General features: G+C 43.9%; 1 protein-coding gene across 1 annotated transcript in view; it reads left to right on the top strand.

Moving 5' to 3' along the window:
* LOC112573738 overlaps window positions 1-23,094 on the top strand; it is a 23,707-nt gene extending 613 nt beyond the window's left edge. Inside the window, exons 2-41 of the mRNA XM_025254324.1 lie at window positions 103-308; window positions 451-602; window positions 699-846; window positions 1,248-1,433; window positions 2,046-2,251; window positions 2,481-2,631; window positions 2,805-2,980; window positions 3,368-3,494; window positions 3,979-4,132; window positions 4,355-4,511; window positions 7,609-7,999; window positions 8,205-8,356; window positions 8,731-8,881; window positions 9,072-9,257; window positions 9,673-9,881; window positions 10,351-10,501; window positions 10,711-10,880; window positions 10,969-11,104; window positions 11,427-11,556; window positions 11,686-11,869; window positions 12,664-12,868; window positions 13,106-13,248; window positions 13,660-13,810; window positions 13,995-14,180; window positions 14,433-14,641; window positions 14,852-14,984; window positions 15,153-15,322; window positions 15,421-15,556; window positions 15,742-15,871; window positions 15,973-16,133; window positions 17,541-17,777; window positions 18,038-18,204; window positions 18,575-18,794; window positions 19,032-19,217; window positions 19,553-19,761; window positions 21,521-21,671; window positions 21,832-22,001; window positions 22,154-22,289; window positions 22,474-22,603; window positions 22,826-23,094. Coding sequence (XP_025110109.1) covers window positions 143-308; window positions 451-602; window positions 699-846; window positions 1,248-1,433; window positions 2,046-2,251; window positions 2,481-2,631; window positions 2,805-2,980; window positions 3,368-3,494; window positions 3,979-4,132; window positions 4,355-4,511; window positions 7,609-7,999; window positions 8,205-8,356; window positions 8,731-8,881; window positions 9,072-9,257; window positions 9,673-9,881; window positions 10,351-10,501; window positions 10,711-10,880; window positions 10,969-11,104; window positions 11,427-11,556; window positions 11,686-11,869; window positions 12,664-12,868; window positions 13,106-13,248; window positions 13,660-13,810; window positions 13,995-14,180; window positions 14,433-14,641; window positions 14,852-14,984; window positions 15,153-15,322; window positions 15,421-15,556; window positions 15,742-15,871; window positions 15,973-16,133; window positions 17,541-17,777; window positions 18,038-18,204; window positions 18,575-18,794; window positions 19,032-19,217; window positions 19,553-19,761; window positions 21,521-21,671; window positions 21,832-22,001; window positions 22,154-22,289; window positions 22,474-22,603; window positions 22,826-22,988 — 6,876 coding nt within the window. The 5' untranslated portion in view covers window positions 103-142 and the 3' untranslated portion in view covers window positions 22,989-23,094. The remainder of the gene's footprint in view (window positions 1-102; window positions 309-450; window positions 603-698; window positions 847-1,247; window positions 1,434-2,045; window positions 2,252-2,480; window positions 2,632-2,804; window positions 2,981-3,367; window positions 3,495-3,978; window positions 4,133-4,354; window positions 4,512-7,608; window positions 8,000-8,204; window positions 8,357-8,730; window positions 8,882-9,071; window positions 9,258-9,672; window positions 9,882-10,350; window positions 10,502-10,710; window positions 10,881-10,968; window positions 11,105-11,426; window positions 11,557-11,685; window positions 11,870-12,663; window positions 12,869-13,105; window positions 13,249-13,659; window positions 13,811-13,994; window positions 14,181-14,432; window positions 14,642-14,851; window positions 14,985-15,152; window positions 15,323-15,420; window positions 15,557-15,741; window positions 15,872-15,972; window positions 16,134-17,540; window positions 17,778-18,037; window positions 18,205-18,574; window positions 18,795-19,031; window positions 19,218-19,552; window positions 19,762-21,520; window positions 21,672-21,831; window positions 22,002-22,153; window positions 22,290-22,473; window positions 22,604-22,825) is intronic.

Raw genomic sequence — 23,094 nt, 5'->3', positions numbered from 1 at the left:
AGGTGTGCTTGTTCTGTCTTCAATCAGCAGGTGGGAAAGTTTCACCAATAAATGTGTTCGAACACTTCAAACATTCTGCACTCTCTCTTTCTGTCTCTTTAGTTGCATAAAAGACCGATTCCCCTCCTCTTGCTCCACACCAATGTGGTTGTCGGTGCTGCTGTTCGCTGGTGTGGCCTGGGGCTCGCTGGCCGAGAACGTGGTGGTCAGAACGAGGCTGGGTGAGGTCAGGGGCAGTCGGGTCAGCACCGGACCCTCGGAGTATGTGGACGTCTTCCTCGGTATCCCCTATGCTCGCCCGCCAGTAGGTTAGAAATACCTTTGTATTTTTCCATGTCTCGTACTTGTCTCAAGCGCTAAGAGCACGCTCCTTACGAGTGTGAATATGCGATATATAAACCACGTGTTTATTATTATGCAATCTGTTTATACACAGTCTTTATATTCCAGGACGCTCGCGCTTCAGGCGCCCCCAGCGACCCCAACCGTGGCCAGGGGTTCGTGATGGGACGCAGTTCGGTCCCGTGTGTCATCAGCCCTTCACCTCACCCACACTTCCGGTGTCAGAGGACTGCCTCAACCTCAATGTCTACGTTCCTAAGGTATTTTTAGTTTGTCACGTGACCATCTTACCATGGAGCTATACAGTGTCGCTGTACTAACATTCACTAACATTCACTTTCACGTGTGAACACCAGGCAGCCACCGCGCGCCGTCCACTGTCCGTGATGGTGTGGATCCACGGAGGAGGGTTCATGCAAGGGTCGGGAGCCTACTACAACGGCACGGAGCTTGCACAGAGGGGGGTCATCGTGGTCACCATCAACTATCGTCTGGATGTGCTGGGTATGGAGACGTAGATGTGTTGAGTGCCTCGATAATCATGTAGATGTGTTGGGTACGGCGATGATCATCATCTAGATGTGTACGGTAAAGATCGTTATCCAGTTTCGTTGGGTATGGCGTTGATTGAAAGGTCAAGAGGTCAACTAATTGATTAAGAAGGGGTAAACAGACGGAAAAGAAGAGCACAGGGAGATAATTATGTCGGCAACAGTTCTTTTAATTTAAAAAAAAAAAGTCAGGATGTTTTCTAGGACCTGCCACCTCTGATACAAGTCTTGTTTCAGACTGGTAATGTCCAATATATATATTGCAGCAATTTGAAAATAAGGTTTTGTGACAGGTAACCCTGTGGCTGGTTGTTTGTATCCCGTGAGATTTCAGAAAACTCTCATTTCCTACAGGATTCATGTCCACGCTGGATAGCAACTGTCCGGGTAACTTCGGACTTCTGGATCAGATCTCAGCCTTACGATGGATCCAAACAAACATTGCTAGTTTCCGTGGCAACCCACAGGATGTAACAGTTTTTGGTCAGAGTGCTGGAGCGGCCGCCGTTTCCTTTCTTCGCCTGTCACCTCTAGCCAGAGGTAAGGGATAACTTGGGATAAAGTGTCTTCCCAGAGGTATAATCTTTACGAATAAGTTCTGTCTGCCCGTTTGTCTCCCCTTATATTTTCTCTCTTTGTCTCTCTCTGTGCTCACTCGTGTGTGACATCACCGTGCCTGCCGTTCACCTACAACTAGATGTCGGGCTGCTCAGTAAAGCTCAAGGTATAAAACTCTTATAAACCGTTCGTTCGTCTAGAACATTATTATTACAGAGTTGTAGCCCTTGTTCCCGGCCACCCGGTCCCACTCATTGCCTTACCTTGAGTGCCCACGCACACCCGCCAGTTTGATGTTTACCTTTCCTCGTAGATGTGAAAGAATAATTTACTAGAATGATTACTGGGATGGTTTATGATAAGGATTTACTAGCATGGTTTATTAAGATGATTTATTAGGATGACTTGGATGGTTTATTAGGATACCTTATTAAGTTGATCCTTATTACGGTTGTTCATCAGGGTACCTTATTAGGTTGATTTACCTGATGGTTTAATTAGGATACTTTATTTTAGGTTGATTTACTGGGACACGGGAGTTGTTTACTCCGGTGTTGAGTGGCTCAACGTGACTATTGTCTGAACTGTCTGCAGGCCTGTTCCACAAAGCTATCATGGAGAGCGGGGGATCGGTGGGTGCGTGGACAGGAGGGTACCCAGCCAACACGTCACAACCTCTCGCCATGGCCAGGGCCCTGGGCGCCAAGGTCGGGTGCAACAACGTCAGCACCGCTGCTCTGGTCACGTGTCTTCGGCGTCAGCCTGCGGTCACCCTCATCAACGCCAGCGCCAGTCTCAATGTACGTCACTTCACACTACACTGCGCTACGTCATCAATTAGACATTATGTCATACTTTAGTGTATTACGTCACACTGATCAGGACGCAATGGTTTAGTCATTTTGAGCGCATGACGTCACGAATAAGTACACTATTTATGATTTAGTGCATTATGACTTACGCTAACATATTAAACCATTAAACATTTCGTCGTGATTTAGTGTATTGATGGTGCAGCTGTCTGTGCAGCTGGAGATCACAGAGTCGTTTCTGCCAGTGATGGGAGACGCATACGGGGTGCTGCCTGCCCACCCTTATGAGCTGCTGCGACAAGGGAAAGGCCGTCACGTGACCTCCATTCGTGGAGTGAATGCAGATGAATACCTGTACTTTACCTTAGGTGTGTGTGTGAGAGAGAGAAGGAGAGAGAGGGTGCGTTACCTGAAATGTGTGTCGTGTTGTTGAGCGATCTCTGATTCCTAATTAAACAGACCAGTTGTCACAATATTGTCATCCCTCATGTCACGACAGTCAATGTGTCAATGTGCACTGGTGTCTCTGTCTCACTGTTAGTGTACACCGGCCTGTCTAAGTATGAACCAGACAAAGCAGAGCAGACGATCCGTAACGTCCTCTCGAGGAGCTTTCCCCTCCACGTTCTGGACAACGTCACCAGGGCAGCTGTACAGCTGTACGTCACCCGACCTGGCCGCACCAGCCCGGAACAGATCCGCTATGCCTACAGCGAGGTTGTTTACTGTTTACCTGGATTTTTATAACAACAAACAACTTAAACGTCACCAGGTTTTTTTTTAATTCTTAATATTATTTTGTTTACGGGTGTGTGTGGAGATGCTGCTACAGGCTGTCAGAGAGAACGGCGGTTAGAACTTTTCTTCAGCACTGTTATAAAGTAGACACACCATCAGCTTCTCCAACTGCATCGCATCGGTTTATGAACCTTTACCCATCCTCCATGAGAAATTGCTCATTGGTGCATTGGGTGCATGCACACTGTTTTATTCAAGGCTAAGGATCTTCCAAGTATCCGGGGGGAATACCTTATGTTATTATATCCAATGTTATTAGTAATGATAGTGTATGAGAGAAATGACCTATGATATCTGCTGTTGCAGTTAATGACTGACTTTTATTACGTGGCACCTGTGGTGCTAGAGACAAAGCTGACGGCGAGGATTCCCTCCGCTGCCAGACAATACCTGTACGTCTTTGATTACACACCTGGCAATGCATCCTGGACAGGTAACGTGCTTCTTAGCAACTGATTGAGACCGACATTCACTCGTGATTCTTATCTACACGGAATGAGACAGACAGACAGACAGACATACAGACAGACAGACAGACACACACGGGGGCTGAAAATAATGGACTAAGAGAAATAGAGAGGGGGTAATGAAATGTCTGTGTACATGTTAACGTTTGTATGTGTGAGAGATTGTATTTGTATGTAGGTATCTGAGTGAGTGAGTGAGAGAGAGAGAGAGTTTAGATTTGTGTATATCTAGGTATGTGTGAAACTAAAGCCTACGTTTATACATGTATGTTGGAGTATATATATGTGTTTTATTTCGAGATAGCAAGTAAGGTTATATCACGGCAAGGCAGCCAGGAGAGAGAGAGAGGGAAGTAGTGAGATAGAAGAGGAATGTCTCTGTATGTCTGTATATCTGTATGTATGTATGTGAACATGTTGTGTTTATGGTGTAACCTGTGTGTATGTCAGGAGTACCTCATGAGACGGAACTTCCCTTCGTGTTCGGCCAGGCGGCCTCCCATCAGACAAGATTCTACAACATGCCGCGGTTCACCTGGACACCGGCGGACACGGCGATGTCTGACCGCATCATGACCATGTGGACAAACCTGGCGAAATTCGGGTACTTCACACTTTAGTCACAGTAACTAGCTCGGTTATTTAAGGAAAAGCATCATCACACAAATATAGACCCCGCTCATCTGCTGTTTTAAAAACCTCTCTGTCTGTCAAAATCTGTTGACCTCATACACTCTCATTCAGACATTAATTTGACCTCAGACATGCCTGCGTGCGTGTGCGTGTTCGTGTGTGTGTGTGTGCATGATTCGTGATTTTCTTTCAGCAATCCCACACCCGAGGAAGTTAACGGCACCACATGGGCTCCGTACACGGTGGCCACCCAGAGCTACCTGAACATTTCCACCCGTCTCCTCACAGGCAGTCACCTGAGACAGGAGCAGGTGGAATTCTGGAGTGCCATCTTCCAAGACTTATACACATGAGGTGTGGCAGCTAGAGGTGGCGATACCAGGCCAATTAGATTTCTGCATATACATCAATAGCATTCTAAAGAAAAGTGATGTTATCCACAAACTGATTTAGTGTAAAGTGTCAGAAAATTATCAATCCTGCAAAAATGGACAGAAAATATCATTTAAATGTGGATATATATATTTGTGTGTGGATGCAATTATTCACTTTTCATTTTGCTTTTGTTTTAAAATGTGTGATTGTGACTGTTTGAGAGTAAAATAAATGTCACTATGTAAATTTTAAGATATTGTGTATTACTTGTTGAGATGGCAACATGTTGCACACAAACTTCAGAACACAGCATTCTGCGCGCAAAGTTCACAATAGAGCCACCGTAAAACATGAAATTATTCAGCCTGCTTACCTCCTGTGAATCTGGACCATTCACTGGAATAAAAAACATGTTTTAAAAATTGTACTTCATTTAATCAACAAGCATATAGCTGATGTATAAACAATAAAAGAAAAGTAAATAATGGTTGCATTTGAGGCAAGATTAAACCAACCCATTTCAACCTGTGGTGCTGTGTCCCCAGTTACCAAGAATGTAAAGCGTGTAATATTAACAATTATAAGCGTGATTTAAACATCCAACGCATACAATATGTTTCACTGCTCCCCTCCCTACATCCAGCTGATTTGCAAAACATAATCACATTTTCTATTATAATTTCATAAAAAATATAAATAAAAATAAGTAATTATTCTGTCATTTACTGTTTTATATACTTTTTTAGCCAGTTAATGTGTCACTTACCTCCAATACCACTGATCAGGGTAGGTGTTATTGCCAAGGATCGCAGCAACAGCCTCTTCATATTCAGGTGGTGGCATTCCCTTGTCTCCAACTGTTTTATTTGCCTCGTTTTTTTTTTTGTTGTTTTTTTTTTTTTGAAGCCTTGTCTATTTTTGTAGATCCATTTATCTTTTATTTCTGGTACAGAACAGCCACCCTGCTTGCCAACACCTTGGCCGCAATTTTTTTTTCCAAATTTTTTTTTTTTGTTTTTGTTTTGTTTGTTTGGTGGGGTTTTTTTTTTTTTTTTTTTTGTATCGTTCTTTTGTTGGAGAAGCAGCTGGAAAGAATTTTGTTTTCCATGGATATCTCCTCTAACAAAATTTTAATTTCCATGTCGCATATGTTTTGTTTCCCGTTTTTCTGCAAAAGGACATCGTCAGGGAGAAAAAGTAAACGCTACTTTTAAAACAAATACATGCGCAGTAGCGCATGAAATTCGGGCCTACCCGGAAGCTATTTATAGAACTGCCTTCCCGCGCCGAAAGCTAGTGGAGCTCTATCGGCGTGTCCCTGCATACCACGTTAGTGGGGAGACTATCGCTGCTATAGCTTTCGGACCGAAAGGCTCTATCGCGACGATTGGCTAACGGTGTTTCTTGCATACGGGGCCAGGCCTTCACAACCTCTGACCTCGTGTTTCGTGTATTTACATGTTTAAGGGTCTGACCATTTCCTGACTTTTATAAAACCACATACTTTACTTGATGACAATCAAAACTTTAGAGTAATACAGACACTTATAATAACGTGGCTGTACCTCAAGTCACGGTTAGTGTGTAAGAAGATGAAGCACACTCGGAGGGTGGGACATAAAAGACACCCTGCAGAACAGCCAAAATGTCAGAAAAGATCAACAAAGACCTTGACTGCTTCGCATACAAATTTGTATTACAATTACTGATTGCACTTTCAATAAACCACTATGTCAATCGTTTAACGGTTCTAACAGCTTCATTCTAGGTAGGTCGAAATGGTGAGTGAGAGCTGGAGTGTTGGTAAACTTCACGTACACACGGTTTGTCGCTGTGTACCGAGTACACACCACGTGGTCCACGTACTGAGGTCATAGGTCATGAGGTCAGAATCGGACTGTAGGGTAAATGACGAACACACCTGTCTCTCTTCACACGCATGTCAATCACTGATCTGAATGAGCTGGACTCTCAAGACATGTTAAATCCATCCTTGACAATAAAATCAGAGAAGAACTATACATTCAAGGGCCAGAGAACTGGATTCCTCTTGACAGTCTCCTGACAGTGACACGCAGAACGGGTTTTATGTAAATAAACATGAAAAACAAGCAGTCACCTATTATATGTTTACTCCTTAAGAACTTGTAAGCTCTGTGTCGGTTTCTAATCACAAACAACATCTTGCAGTATTTGATTAAAGCGGAATCACTTAAGTGTTGATGAGACTTGTTTCCATAGTTTGTTTATTGAGACTTTTGGTTTCTGAAAATACATTGCAGAAATATTTTATACACATAGCTTACTAGCTTCAACACATTGCATTGTGTCACTAAACTGTCGAAGCCTTGTGGAAGACTAAAGTGGAAATTGTTGGACGGAATGGGATCGTGTTGGCGCCATTCTCCGCCTCTTGCACCTTCACCAGGTGAACAGAGTTTAGTTTTGGGGACAGTGGTCTACTTTGTGACCCGCTGCACCACAACATGAGGGTCTCCCTCCGCTGAGGGCAAAAACCTTTTTGTACTCCTACCTTCCTCGCAAACTGTGCAGACCTGCTGGCTACTAGTCACGTCCGTCCCACATCCGTCCGTCCAGTCATCCATCCATGCATCATACACATAGACATACATCATACGGACCTCATGACTACAAGCATAATACATCATACATTATAATACAGACATGTAAATAAGTGATATATCATGTACATCGTAGTGACGTACATCAGAAGTACCTACTACACACATTACACATACTCAATCACTACAGAAATGCATCATATATAGATATATACAAACATTCATGTAAACAAAACGCAAACATCATAAACTTCATAAATTCAAAGACATAGACGTATACATAAATCATATATACATCATTATATATCGTACAGATATATACTTATGCAGACATATATTTATATCAAACAGACCTATACATACAAACATTTATTTTAGAAATCTGATCGTGTCAATAAATGACTAAACATAAATTGACTGATGTTGGTCTCTGCCTGTTTTTGTTTACATTGCATGTCATTTCATTCTTTTGGCTGTTCATTAACCGTAGATACAATACAGCAACATAGTTCGTGCAAAGAAAACAGCACTGGCCGCCCTAGATACTTCTGATGACCTACAAAGCATATCTCTCTCTCTCTCGCCACCAGCCATTGCGCCATACGCCAGTCAGGGACTATTTAAGGGTGGGGAGAAGACATTCACGGTATCTGTAAACCTTGACGGGTATTTATACACCCGCCTATCACAACAGACCCAGTTGACGACAGCCATGCTGCCAACATTAGTGGTTCTGGTGGCCGTGAGTCTGGGCACGACGACAGCGACGGACGTGGTGGTGACCACTAGACTGGGTCAGCTGAGAGGGTCGAGGGTCAGCACTGGACCGTCCACATACCTGGACACGTTTCTGGGTGTCCCCTACGCCAAGCCTCCTGTTGGTGAGTGTAACTGTTGATGGATGTCGTACTAGCAAACCTTCCCCATTCCATCCTGATGACAATTGATAGCGAGGCTTCTGTTGTTTGTGCAAGAAGTATTGACTGAATAATACTAAACATTTTAGAGCATTGTTTGTCTCTTATAAAATTGTTCATTCGCGAAGTAAAATGCTACACCGTCTTAGGCAGGATTTTCTGCAAACAGGACCTCTGCGGTTGGCTGCCACCCAGCCAGTGGGACAATGGACAGGAACGCTGGACGCCACCCGGTATGGGCCGGCGTGTCCACAGCTATCCCACCCTCCACCTGCACCCACTAGCGAGGACTGCCTGACCCTCAACATCATAGCACCCGGAGTAAGATCTTCGTAACAACTTATAGAGGAGAATTTCTTGTCAATTTTTGCTCTAATTATAAAAAAGTGCATCACCCTCATAATTCCTTATTGTAAATTTTTTATAGACAGTATCAGTAAAGCAACAATGACAAAGCTATATCATTTCATCATTCTTGATTGTCAATTTTTTTAATCTAGACAGTAATGATGACAAACGATGGTGTTGGTAGTGGTGGGGGAACTCTTTGGTTGCTTGTTACTCGGCGGCTGACGACACGCGAAGACATTACACACTGTGTCGTGAGGCGGTTTCAGTTTATTTGTTGTTACTTGCGTAAGTTATAGTAAATGTTTGTGGATGTTAAAAAGTTTAAAATGTGATTTCACACCCAGTCGACACCCTGCAACCATAATCCACTTCCGGTGATGGTGTTTATTCATGGAGGAGGCTTCTGGGAAGGAGGCGGCATATCTTTCAATGGGACCGAACTTGCTCGAAAAGGCGTCGTGTTCGTGACCATCAACTACAGGCTGGACGTTCTCGGTCAGTTCTCTAACTGTCTGGAGGTTTGATCTTGGACTCCTTGTATTTGTTGCTAGAGCAAAACAACCAAAGCTTGTGTATCAACGCACCGCACTTTAAAGATGAGAAGACAGAACATGTTAGCAAGACAGTATCTTGACAGAGTTTTTTTCATGAATAATACAAGAGATGTTGGAACTGCTTTTGTTAGGTTTCTTGTCAACCCAAGACGATGTCAGTCCAGGAAACTATGGGCTTCTCGATGCCATCGAGTCCTTGAAGTGGATCAAAGCCAACATCGCGAGCTTTGGCGGGAACCCCAGTGACGTCACAATATTCGGGGAGAGCGCCGGCAGCATCATCTCTTCTCATCTGAGAATCTCTCCACTCGCTCGAGGTGAGCTACTTGGAAAGTAGTTTTATAAAATAGAGCTTAGTTCACTAAAAGATTCTCAAAAGAAAGACCTTTTTTTTCAAAAGATGCAGGACATCGTAGTTCTGGACTCGGTTCTGAATAGAGGCAAGACCTCGGTCTCATGTCTGCTTGCTAATTGGCAACATGATGAGCACAAGCTCGTAGATACTCCATTACCTGGGACCTTGATTGCCGTCAGAAGTACGAATTGGGCCTACTAAACCTGTAGCAAATAAATTTCCTGGACTTGCCAGCAACTTTCAGCTGAATTTTTAATTTATAGCGGGTTTGACTTTAATTATAAACACTTTACAGTACTTTCACTTGACACAGTTTAGCTAATGACGACAGTGGTGTTTATGATCAAAAGTATTGTATTTAGGAATTTTTTTAACAGGTCTTTTCCAGAAGGTGATCATGGAGAGCGGGTTTTCAGTGTGCAAGTGGGCCTTCATTTTACCGACAGCCACCCCGAGTCCACTGACGTCTGCTCAAGCCCTCGCCACCAAGCTCGGGTGCCCCGTCAACCAGGGCTCGGGTGCTCTCGTCACGTGCGTCAAGAATCAGCCTCTGGATCGTCTTCTCAACGTCAGCGCTTCCCTTCGGGTGAGCAAGTGTTTGGAGCCTTATTGTTGCCTTTTCTTTTGATTCAAAGAAAGTCTGTAAGAAAAGACTCTCCACCTTTTTTTTGACTAACCACAAACTTGACAAGTGACCAGAAATTGCTAGAATACGATGACAAATGGAATCTGTGTGTGAAACAAATGAACCACGTGACGGCAAACCCTGTAAATGGATGACACACAAAGGGAAAGAACTGTATGGTTGAAATGAGATCTGAACCCAGGACAGCCAGTCCTCATTGTTTATCGGATTCACAAAAAGCTGGCTAGGAAAAAAAACAGGCTTTACCTCAGTCCTTAAAGACCGAAATGTTCCGGCCTTACATTGCAAAAATGAGTATTCTGGTCTGATATGGCTGTTGTACACTGTTTTACATGGTTATGTACACACATTTTAATAGTTGCTAGACATTTCTGTGTACACAGGTCATGTCTACATTGTATGTCTACAGACTGAGTACGCCAGCGTCTTCCTGCCGGTGGTGGAGACAGGTTTTGGTGTCCTCCCCAAGGCCCCGGAACAACTCATCAGGGAGGGGTCAGGCAGCGGGATTCTTGCTATTCGAGGAAGCAACAAAGACGAAGACATAATTAGTTTCACTAGTAAGAATGACAAGAAAAACTTTCAAACATTCTGTGATTATTTTGATATTATTTAGTCTACAAAACTGACACGTTTGTAAGAGCTGAGCTTGATTCACTCGTCCTTGACTATGTAAAGGTGCGCGCGTGTGTGTGTTCGATTCATTAATAGTATGTGTATCAGAAGTAGCAAAGTGTCTGGACAACTGACCATGTACTGATGTCCTCAGTGATGTCACCTCTTTCAATGAACCTGAGCACTGCCGAGACTACCGTCATGCAATTCGCGGCGACATACTTCCCTCGTGGGGTGCAGCAGGCAACAGCAGCAATACTCCAGGAGTACATCCTGGGGCCAAACCACACGACAGGTCTGCAACTTATCCAGGATCTAGGCCAGGTGAGGCATAATATTGTCTTCTAAGTGTCTCAGAAAATAATTATTGCCTGATCTGCCCTTACCTCGACTGAGTTTGTGTACATTTCAGATCATCACTGACCTGCGCTTCAACTACCCCATGCTGAGGGAAAGTTTACTGAGTGCAAGTGTACCCGGGGCTGCTCGTCAGTATGTGTATCAGTTCAGCTACCTGTCCCCTAATTCTCGCTTTCCTCAGTGGGCAGGTGAGTGTGTGTGTCACAGGTGTTGATTCAAAAAAAAAAAAAAAAGAGTTTGCAATGACAGACACGCACTCAGATGGTTATTTCCTTTTTACCTTTTTACTAATTTATTTCAGAAAATATCTATGGCTGGGAAGTTGTCCTAGGGACCATCATGATATCTCGTGTATAGATAATGTTATTAACGTATGAACAGAATAGTTTTTATTGAGGAAATATCTTAAAAAAGAATACCCAGTTATTCTAAATTGTTTTTGTAATAGACAGACTGTACGTAGTGACTGTCAGTCGGGTGTAAACATAAAATGTTTGTGTTTGTATGCAGGTGTACCCCACACAGCAGAACTACCCTTTGTCTTCGGCTCACCTTTTGACTTGACAGCAAACTGGACTGACACGGACAAAAAGGTGTCCAGTGACATGATGGACATGTGGACAAACTTTGCCAAGTTCGGGTAGGTGTGGTATGTGTGCAGAATGTACTGAAATTAAGTCATACTTAACGACTTTAAGTGGTACTTTTATTATTCCATAGATGTTATTTCTCGTGTTAGTAGTCATTCTTCAACTTGTCTGTCACTCAGCGACCCCACGCCTCTGAACAGTGCCTTTGACCCCAACCCTCTGGCCGTTGATGTCCTCATATGGCTGCCCTACACACCGGCGGTGCAGGCGTACCTGAGGTTCGAGACTAAACCGTCACTGAGCTCCCACCTCAACAGAAACAAAATGGAGTTCTTGGAGAGTCTTTATGAACAATATGGACAATAGGCAGCTTGTCTGCGGACTTGAGAAATAAATTGCAAATTCATTTTATATTACGTTTGTCTTCAGCTTTTTGTAATGTGTGTGAGAGAGAGAGAGTAGACAGACAGGTAGAGAGATATAGACAAAGCTGGAAAAGAAGAGAGATTTATATGCAGAAGACAGCACAAAATACTCCTACATAGCCTTGTGGTCGCATAAAGTTGCTAGTCACACACAAAAGACTGAAGACCTCCGTGTGTCAACTCATCCATGACGTGTACTTGGTTAATCAAGGAATGCACTAGAATCAAAAAGAGAGGACCGGTTCGACATCATTCCTTAGATACAGTGAACCACTTACACCATTACAGAAAGCTGCTTAAGACTGAAATGGAGTATGAATCATGTAAAAAAATGTTTGAAGTGACGAATAAACCCCAAAACCCACGTACATAACTTAGAGCTCCCCCAAAACCTGATTCAGTCTGATAAGTGACTCCGAATAAACGGATTCCTGACTGGCCTGCACTCTGTTTACACAGACAGAAGTCTCGTCGTTTCTTATTTCAGGTTGCAGAATGAACACTCGTCACTCTCAAAAAGCCAGTCTAAAAGCTTATAAAACTGTTTACACACCCAAACCCTTTACTGACTGCCTGAAGTTCGTTATTCAGAACGAAAACCTTCCCTTTCACAACAAAGAAGCCATTGCGCCAGACGCCAGTCATGGTCCTTACGTAACACAGTCGCCAGCGTTGTCGAGGGTTTTGCTCGGACCTACACTCACCTGAGACCTGACGAACGGGTATTTCAAGAAACGTCAACACCGAGCAGCCCAGTTGACGACAGCCATGCTGCCAACGTTGGTGGTCCTGGTGGCCGTGAGTCTGGGCACGACGACAGCGACGGACGTGGTGGTGACCACCAGACTGGGTCAGGTGAGAGGGTCGAGGGTTAGCACTGGACCGTCCACATACCTGGACACGTTTCTGGGTGTCCCTTACGCCAAGCCTCCTGTTGGTGAGTGTAACAGTTGATGGATATCGTACTAGAAAACCTTCCACGTTTGATTCTGACGACGCCGATGACAAGATATGATAAGAAATATTTTATTGCAAATTACTGATATAAGGATTTCGTGTTACATGTGATACATTAAACCGAACAAGCTTCTGAAGTTGTCATCGTGGGTGGACCAAAGAAAATAACACACAGAAAAGCTCAGGAATTTTAATTCTTCATTTTTTTCTGGAACAGGAGCTTTGCGGTTCGCTGCCACCCAGCCAGTGTCACCATGGAGAGGAACACTGGACGCCACCCGGTATGGGCCGGCGTGTCCACAAAGTAGGCGTGGAGGGACGAGCGAGGACTGCCTGACCCTTAACATTGTAGCACCCGGCGTAAGACCTTTATAATCACAATTAATGAAATTTTTAACAATTAAACAAAATTAATGTGTGCCCAACAAATCTTGTTGTGCTTTGTATCATAATGATAGCCATTTATTGACTAGTCGAGCCTTGTTCCAAAAAAGAAATCCTCAAACATTCCGATAACCGATATTCCTATAATGAAACTCATATTTCTTATTCTTGTAGTAATCATTCCCACTTTGTTCCGGCATACCATGGTGTCCCTGATGTCTATGAGATGAATTTCTGTAATTTTCATTCCTGTTTTTACTCCACTAAGTGTTTACAGTTTTCAAGTTGTCTCCGCCGACATTATCACGTAATGTAATTCGTTTCTGCAGTTTCGGTTAGTAATAGTCGGTTCATTTGTAAAATATTAAAATCTCTTCTCACACCCAGTCGAGACCCTGCAACCAAGGTCTCCTTCCGGTGATGGTGTATATTCATGGAGGAGGCTTCGTGGAAGGAGCCAGCGCCGATTTCAACGGAACCAGACTGGCGCAGAAGGGCGTTGTCTTCGTGACCATCAACTACAGACTCGACATTCTCGGTCAGTTCTTAAAACTGTCGGCACTATTTGATCTTGAACTCCTTGTACTTGGTGCTAGAGCAAGGAACCAAACTTGTTTACTAACGTACCGCAATTAAAAAGATGAGAAGACAGTACATGTTAGGATGACTATCTTGACGATTTTCTTGAATAATACAAGCGAAGCTTGAATTGCTTTTGTTAGGTTTCTTGTCAACCCAAGACGACGCCAGTCCAGGAAACTATGGGCTTCTGGACGCCATCGAGTCCTTGAAGTGGATCAAAGCCAACATCGCGAGCTTTGGCGGGAACCCCGGTGACGTCACAATATTCGGGGAGAGCGCCGGCGGCGCCATCTGCTCTCTCTTACGAAGCTCTCCTCCTGCTCAAGGTTGATCACTATCGGAGTGACTGCTTAGCAACTCATTAAGGACATCACTAAGCACCTGCACATTGAAAAACACTACACATTCCAACACTACTTATTTCAACTTCGAAGGGTACCCAGCTACTCCCTGAGATTAACGCCTTGTCAAAGTTCGTTGTCTGAAACTTTCTGATGTTTATCTCACACATTTCTACTACCTTCAGAGCTGACAGTAACTTCAAACACTACTTGGATTATCTGTGAATGTCTGAACAGGTCTTTTCCAGAAGGTGATCATGGAGAGCGGGGTTTCAGTGTGCAAGTGGGCCTCCATGTTACCGACATCCACCCCGAGTCCACTGACGTCTGCTCAAGCTGTCGCCACTAAGCTCGGGTGCCCCGTCAACCAGGGCTCGGGTGCTCTCGTCACGTGCGTCAAGAATCAGCCTCTTGATCGTGTCCTCAATGCCAGCGCTTCCATTCGGGTGAGCAAACATTGGCAGCCTACCTTCGGGTGTAAACTTTAGCAAACGCCATTTCCACAATTTAAGAAAAAAGCATTTCGTGTACTGAATAGTTATCCACGAGGTCATACCTACCAATGTTTGTACTCGATTTTTAAGCTGTTTTTAAAAACTATTTCAGGCATTTTCTAATTAACAGAAGAATGAACAGATTTTGCTTTTTGTCTGAAGACTTCTTACCTCAGCGTCTTCGTGCCGATGGTGGAGACAGGTTTTGGTGTCCTCCCCAAAGCTCCCGAACAACTCATTCGGGAAGGGGCAGGCAGAGGGATTCTTGCTATTCGAGGGACCAACAGAGATGAAGGTATACTCACTTTCACAATAAATCAACTCACACTTAATCTTTCATGATAACCGAGACTTGTTTGACTTTTGTTTCGTGAGGTGTAGCTTGGACACGTGACACGTGTTTGTGTAACCTCTAGCCAGCAGCAAAGCATTTTAAAGACTGGGCATGTTCTGATGTTCTCAGTGAAGGTCACCTCTTCAATGAACCTGACTGATGCCGAGGCTGCCATCATGCAACAGGCTTTGATATATTTCCCTCGTGGTGCTCAGCAAGCAACAACAGCACTACTCCAGGAGTATATCCTGGGGGCAAATTATACGACGAACCCGCAGATTGCCCAGGGTGTGAACCAGGTAACGCAACATGTCTTTGAAGTGTCTAAAAAACTAGTTTGTATTTATGCTTTTCTGAAAATATAAAAGTTCTGTAATGTTTTGCCTGATTATTCCAGATCTGTTCCGACCTGTACTTCAACTACCCCATGATGAAGGAAAGTTTGCTGAGTGCAAGTGTTCCCGGGTCTGCTCGTCAGTATGTGTATCAGTTCAGCTACCTGTCCCCACGCTTAGGTTTCCCCGAGTGGGCAGGTGAGAGAGTCTGTGTCACCTGTGGAATAGACCAGAAATATTAAAATCAGATGCTTACTATTAACTATCGTAGTAGCTAGCTATTAAAAAGAAAATTTTCTTGTCATTGTTTCTGCTCTGGGTACAAAGTACTTCAAGAGTGCCTATGACTGGTTGGGGCAATGATATCCATATGTGACATGCAGGTGTACCGCACACAGCCGAAATTCCGTTTGTATCTGGCTTACCTTTTGATGCCACGAAAAACTGGACTGACACGGACAAGCAGGTGTCCAACGACATGATGGACATGTGGACAAACTTCGCCAAACACGTGTACGTGAGTAACATTCACTATGGCTACTGCAATATCTTTTCCAGCTTTCAATGAATTATGGAAATGATCATGTAAGTCGTGCTCACCGTCTGTCACACAGCGACCCCACTCCTCTGAACAGCGTCCTTGACCCCACACCTCTGGACTCTGACGGGGTCATGTGGTTGCCGTACACACCGGCGGTACAGGCGTACCTGAGGTTCGAGTCTAAGCCGTCACTGAGCTCGCGCCTCAACAGAAACAAAATGGAGTTCCTGGAGAGCCTTTTTGAACAATATGGACAATAGGCAGCTTGTCTGTGGACAGATCGACAAATAAAATGAAAATGAGCATTCAACTCTGTGTTCATTGTGTTATCTTCCTTAAGTATAATTATCATCTCTCTCTCTTGACTGCGTTATTGCCCTTATATGTGTGTGTGTGTGCGTGTGTGTGTACGTGTGTTTGTGTGTGAGTGAAAGAAAGATTTTAAAGGAAAGTACAGAAGACATGTATGTTCTAGGACTGACAACTATCTCGTCTCTACCCACTAGCTGTGGATACTTTGTTCATCAGGAAAGTTAGAGACAGTGAAATAAAAGATTAGGTGTACCCAGCATGCCATGCTGTAGAAAGGTTGATACCCGCACGACCTGTGGGTCAAAGACATTTATTTTGTCTCAAAGCTCTGTGAAATGAGTTAACAAAGTAGTCAAAGAAACATGAATCAAGCGATATCTTTTTGTGAACCTCAACAACAAGAGACAAGTTTACCAACTGACCATCCCTCTCTCTATAACTTTCTTCTATCCTTTGACAAACAGTTGTTAAGGAGCAAGAACAAATTATTCAAATAAGAAATCGTAAGAAAAACACAACCTCGTTGTTTATACTAGTGCAGGCCATCCTCACTACAAATAATTATAATCTCACGAGAGAACTTTTATTTTTACTCTCCAGCGAGTGGTTTCTCTCAAAACTAGGATAAGGTCAGGTGTGTGCCTGTATGTCCTGATGTCAAGAGAGGTGTATTCAGAGGTCCTGATAATCAGCAGACGATGATCACGTGTCGTGTTGCCATGGCGACGTGTAGAGAAAGGAACAACAGCGTGATCGGAGGTCTTGGTGACGAAATGTTGTCTGTGGGCAAACACTCGCCGGGTGGGACCGGGTGAGAGTTGGGACCACCGTCCTGCTTTGTGCCCGCCTTTCATGCCCTGTCATTTCTTCTTTCATGAATCCTCGCGTATGTTTACTGTATTTGTATTTATATTTGTCCAACTTTAAAGTCGGCACTCAATGACCTTTTCTTGTGTGATCAGGATTCACTGCACCGTCCTTCACTTCTGCTCCTCACTTCACTTCCATCTTCCTGCCAAACAGTGTTACTCTTTGTTCTAAGACAATTTGGATAATAATTATTATTCCAGCCATATAAATCATTACCAAAATGTATAAATACCAGGATGAAAAAGTCTATAGTTCCAAGAGATAGTGGAAATAATCTTCTCAGCACTTTGTCCTACTTTCACACACCCAGCCTTGTGTTGATATACAGAACGAAAACTCACATGTTGACCTCTAGTCCTTCCAGTCACAAAGAGCAAGGCCGAGGGACTGAAAGAATCAGGTGTCGGTTAATTAAACAGATCGGCTATAGTTCGCTCTTCTCGAAGGTTCACGAGTAAACACCAGTCGTGGTGAGCCTGAGGCGAGTATTTAAACTGACTGCCTGCTGCTGGAGTTCATTAATTTCAGCCATGCTTCGGGTACTGACTGTGCTGCCAGCGTTTCTCCTCGCCGTCGTGGCGGAGGACGTGGTGGTGACCACTACACTGGGTCAGCTGAGAGGGTCAAGGGTCAGCACTGGACCTTCAACATACCTGGACACGTTTTTTGGTGTCCCCTACGCCAAGCCTCCTGTTGGTGAGATATTGTTGATGCGCCTGTGAATGTGCATAAGTTTATAACGCAGACTGTAATGTAGTGTGTTGTTAGTTAACAAAAGATAAGAAGACAAGCTATCTCGGGATAAACTGTCTAAAGTTTACGGTCATTGAAGCGATCTATCATCTGTCGAATGTTGTCTCGTCTATGGTTGACATCCAGCAACGGTCACCATTTCGCTTAGACCTCTGACCTGTCCAGGATAAGTGTGTGTTACAAAATGTTGTGTGTTGTGTCAGGGGCTTTACGTCTCATGCCGACACAACCAGCGGAGCCCTGGCAAGGGGTGCTGGACGCCACCCGATACGGTCCTGAGTGTCCACAGCTCCCACTACCCTTTGACCCCAACCCCAGCCCAACCCCAACCAGCGAAGATTGCCTTACTCTCAACATCTTCACCCCCGGGGTAAAACCTTTGTCTTATAGGATCTACGAGTCTATATCAGCGTGCTATTTGTTGGTTATGAATATTTATTTACAAACTTCTCTTAAGCTAATATAATCTATATTACTAGCATGGGTACCTGGCTTTGCCCACCCAAGTTTATTTCTGCCAACTTTTTTTGGGTCATTTTTTTATCTGTCGTTTCATTTAAGTGAACCTTAATAATGAATGGAATGTTCACTGTGACAATGAGAAGATTGTGATATCTTTGATTATTTTAATATTTTAAAATTATATTTTGACAAACTTTCCCATTTAAGATTTATCATCTCATTTTGGACATGTTCTGAAGGGATAGCAAGTGGATCGTCTCGATGTCTTATGTGTCTAGCTTCAGGATGTAGTATCACGGACCCGGTCAGCCCACAGAGACCCTCGTGGTCCCCAGCGGCGTTTGAAGCACCAAGCTGACCCTCCAAGACTCCTCCCTGTCATGATGTTTGTTCATGGAGGTGCCTTCAAGGGGGGCAGTGGCTCCAGGTTCAACGGCACGGAACTCGCTAAACGTGGAGTCGTGGTCGTCACCATCAACTACAGACTGGACATTCTAGGTCAGACCTTGACCTCTCTTACTTTGGGGGACCAGAAGCCTTCAGCCATTTTTTAAACTAATGTTTGTAGCAACTCATTGTGGTGTGAGTCGATGAACTGAGCAGTCAATGCCATTGCTAAGTCCACATTCCTTTTTTCCAGAAATGTTTGGTCTGTAAGAGAGTTATATGCCTGAGGGGTATGATATGAACTATCTCTGGAATGACCCTGAGTGATATCAAACGATCTTTTCTCAGGATTCTTGTCGACTCTGGATGATTCCAGCCCAGGAAACTACGGTCTTCTCGACATGATCCAAGCTCTGAAATGGATCAAAGCCAACATCGCCAGTTTCCATGGTAACCCAAATGAAATCACAGTGTTCGGAGAAAGTGCTGGAAGTCTGAGCTTATCTCACTTAAGGATATCGCCTTTAGCCAGGGGTCAGCACATTTTCTTTTTGTCGGATATACAAATATACAAATATATACAAATATGTACAAGTACAATAAGAAATGAACACCTAAACATGAACCCCATTGACAATACTGTTGTTTTCAACTAACATATTTAAAACAAAATTTCATTTTATTTTAAGCAACATTCCGTTTTATTTTCATTTAAAATTGGAATTTTCAAAAGTCCAATCAGATAATGTATTTCCCTTGCATTCTCAGAATGTTTAAATGTATGGAATTAAAAAATATGAAAGCCCAGATTAACTAGCAAGTGCAGCAGCTGATGATTGATTGTAGGAATTATGTAAAATGCAAAACAGGACTCTTCAATAAGGTGATCATGGAGAGTGGCTTCGCTACCTGCCAGTGGGCCAGAAAGCTACCCACAGACACCCCGAGTCCTCTCACGTTTGCCAAGCTGGTTGCCGCCAAAGTGGGTTGTCCTGTGGACAGTGGCACGGCTGCCCTGGTGGCATGCATCAAGAGTAAGCCTGTGGACGTCCTGCTCCCCGCCAGCGCCGCCTTCCTGGTGAGTTATCTTTTTGTCAGTTATGTTTTCCCTCAACTGACCCAGCTTTATTAATGAGTCAGGGCTTCTGATTACGCAAAAAATTGCGTACAGTACGCATTAAAAGTTCGGAGGACCCCTTCAATTTTTGTCAATGGGTTCCAGGGAACCCCTTCAAATTTGGGCGAAGAACAGATACAAAATCGGGTAAGTATAGTGTCTGACATCGTAGCCTAATCTATTGTTGTCGTCTGCTACAAGTGAGAGTAACTTCCCTTGCACTGGGGTTTTTTTCCCCTTACCAAGAAGAGTTCCACTAAAGGCCGATATCTTCCCACCGGGGGGAAATGAGTGGTATCGTCCGTGCAAGGGAAGGTAGGAGTACAGGTAGGAGTACACGCGGTGCGGACTGCCATCGGCCAGTCGTCTTCACTTACTACCCGGACAAAAGGCGGGGTGGACATCACAGGCACTGCCGACTAGCATGGCAATAAATCGTCTCCCTCACCCAGTACTTGCGGTAGGGTCTGAGCGTTGATGCGAAACGACTTCTGTCTGAACATTCTGTCGGGGTTAGGACTGACTGTATCCTCCACAAACAAACAAAACTAGAATATATAAAGCACAGAAGAATGAACAGCGCAAATGACACAAACATAAAAACAACTGAATTGCATGGTCGCATAATGGTCGGGTTAGATAAGAGAAGAAAGACACAGTGAGGGCACTATGTTGCAGTCGTGAATTGTTGGCCATTTGTAAAAGTTCAAAGATTGGACTCAAACCGAGGTGTACTTTAGGTCAGTCATCAGGAGGAATGAACTGAAAATATTAAATATTATTATCCCCTCTTATGAGTAAAGAAAGATGTAAGGAAAGACCGTATGTTCAGACAGAAGCCGTTTCGCCTCACTTTTCTCAGACCCTACATCAAGTACTAGTCGGCTGAGAAAGGCGTTTTATTGCTAAATATAGTTTGCAACTGAAACTCGTTTAATTTATTTGTACAGTTTTAAACACCTTCGATTCCCCTTCATCTCATGATTTACTAACATTCAGAATCCACTGAATGTCACTGAGCTGAGGGCGCCACGTGTTGCCGAGGTTTGCTTTTCTACCTTGCACCAGTTTTTTTTTATCCCAACTTTGATACTTTTAGCAACGTGCCACCTCTCGTTGATGTTTCTTACAACTCTAGTTCTCACTAACTTATTAATTGCCAGGTTACGGTCGAGAACTTGCTCTTGAATGATGGCATCTGGGGCATTCATACTTTCATACATCCTCTCCCATCCACCACCAGGTGCACCTTATTTAACTTATTTCAAAGATGTCGTTGACAGCGTGGTTATAATCATCGTCTCACAAACGGAAAGAAAGTGAGCACCCCAAGTACAGTGAGCATAAGCTCATCACAGATGCTTGCACAGACATCATGGCACAGAAATCTCACCGTTTCTGACTAGACATTACAGTGTTTGTGTGTCTGAAAGGCAGTTGAACAAAGTATGTTGATTTGTTGATTTTTTTTTCACATTGTAAAGGGACCCCTTAGAGTTAGCCTGGGACCCCTTAGAAATCTGAAGAAGGGGTCCCTGGGACCCCAAAGAATTTAGCCTTAGCAGAAGCCCTCATTGAGGTATATGATCCTTCAGTGGGCGCTCACAAAAAGGTTCGGTCTCTACTAGCTCCCTCCCCAGTCTACACATTCCAGGACTATAATAGTTTTCACTTTTACAGCTGGAGGCTTTTCTAAAGCAGTAATTGTGGTTTTCAACAGGACGGATCGCCCGCCATCTTCATACCGGTTGTAGAGACAGGATTCGGTGTCATCCCGAAAAACCCAGAGGAACTGATACGGGAGGGAGCAGGCAGTGACATTCTCTCCATTCGCGGCAGCAACAAGGACGAGGATACGATCGAAGCTTTAAGTATGAACGAATAATGAATGGTTTTCAAATTATGTATAGCATTTTTGTCTAAAAGACAAGTTCATTTATTTACTTTTACATTTCTTGATTCGCCCGTCCGTCCACCCACCCGCCTTATTACATTGATAAATTTTATCCAGTGACTATTTGACTCTTGCAGTTCAACCGTTCACCAGTTACACCCTGTCTGATGCCCAGGCTGATATCAGGACATACGCCACAACCTACTTCAGACAGGGCTTAGACAATGTCACCGCCATCCTTCTCAACGAGTATGTGACCCAGGTGAACCCCACCACCCCACAGCAGCTTTACGTGGCTGTCTCCCAGGTGAGGGAAGGGCAAGGGTGTAGAAACTGAAAACAGCTCTCCCTCTGCCTTGCTTACTTTGCAGAAAAATTGCATAATTATGATGAAAAAAAATCTTCAACATGATTTGGTTGACCCGACAAAGTGCAAGGAGCAATCCTTCTGTGTTTCAGATGAAGACAGACCTCCGCTTCAATTATCCGAAGCTGAACGAGTCTCAGGTGACCGCCAACAGAAGGGGGTCCGCACCCCAGTTCGTCTACCAGTTCACCTACCAGTCACCCAGCTTAGGTTTTCCTTCTTGGATAGGTAAGACTTTCTGAAGTTCAACGAGGTCAAAGAAAAATTATTATAATGAAATACAGATCATCACATTTGTCAAAATATAAGTATCGCTGTTAAATGTCACGAAACTAAACAGTAAATACCCAAAGTGCACTAATAATCTGATTACGTGCCCACAGAATGCCAACAAGACTAAGATTTTGTGCAGGTGTGCCACACACTGCCGAGTTACCTTTCGTGTTTGGAGATCCTTTTAACGGCCGTAAAAACTGGACGGACGCTGATAAGCGGGTGGCCGCCAATGTGATGGACTTGTGGACCAACTTCGCCAAGTTTGGGTACGTGCTCTATAAACAAGCCGATCGTATAGGAAGACTGAACATGATCTGATCCATGATTCAACCATTTAGAGGACGTTTACAGTTTGACATGATCCATGTGTATCTGTAATGCATTGTGGGATGATCCATGTGTATCTCTAATGTATCGTGAGATAGATATGTATGCGTCGTCAGGATGTACCGCCCAGTACAGTGAGGCAGGGTGTGTTTTCATTACAGGGATCCCACACCTCCGGGGTACAGCGGGGTGAGATGGTCGCCGTACAACTCTCAGACTCAGGTGTACCTGACTATTGACGACCGGCCGTCGCTGAACTCTCACTTGTTTCAAAAGCGGATGGACCTCATTAAATCCCTTTACGATCAATTCGGACATTACTGAAAACTTTTTCATAAAAAAACTGGTCAGTAGTGTGGTGACCAAAAACAATGATCATGGTGATGCTGCTGCTGATTATTATTATTAATAAATTAAATTTTCAAGAGGA

This window comes from Pomacea canaliculata, linkage group LG10, assembly GCF_003073045.1.
Source record: "Pomacea canaliculata isolate SZHN2017 linkage group LG10, ASM307304v1, whole genome shotgun sequence".
Classification (NCBI taxonomy): Eukaryota; Metazoa; Mollusca; class Gastropoda; order Architaenioglossa; family Ampullariidae; genus Pomacea; species Pomacea canaliculata.
This window is presented reverse-complemented; position numbering and strand designations above follow the sequence as displayed.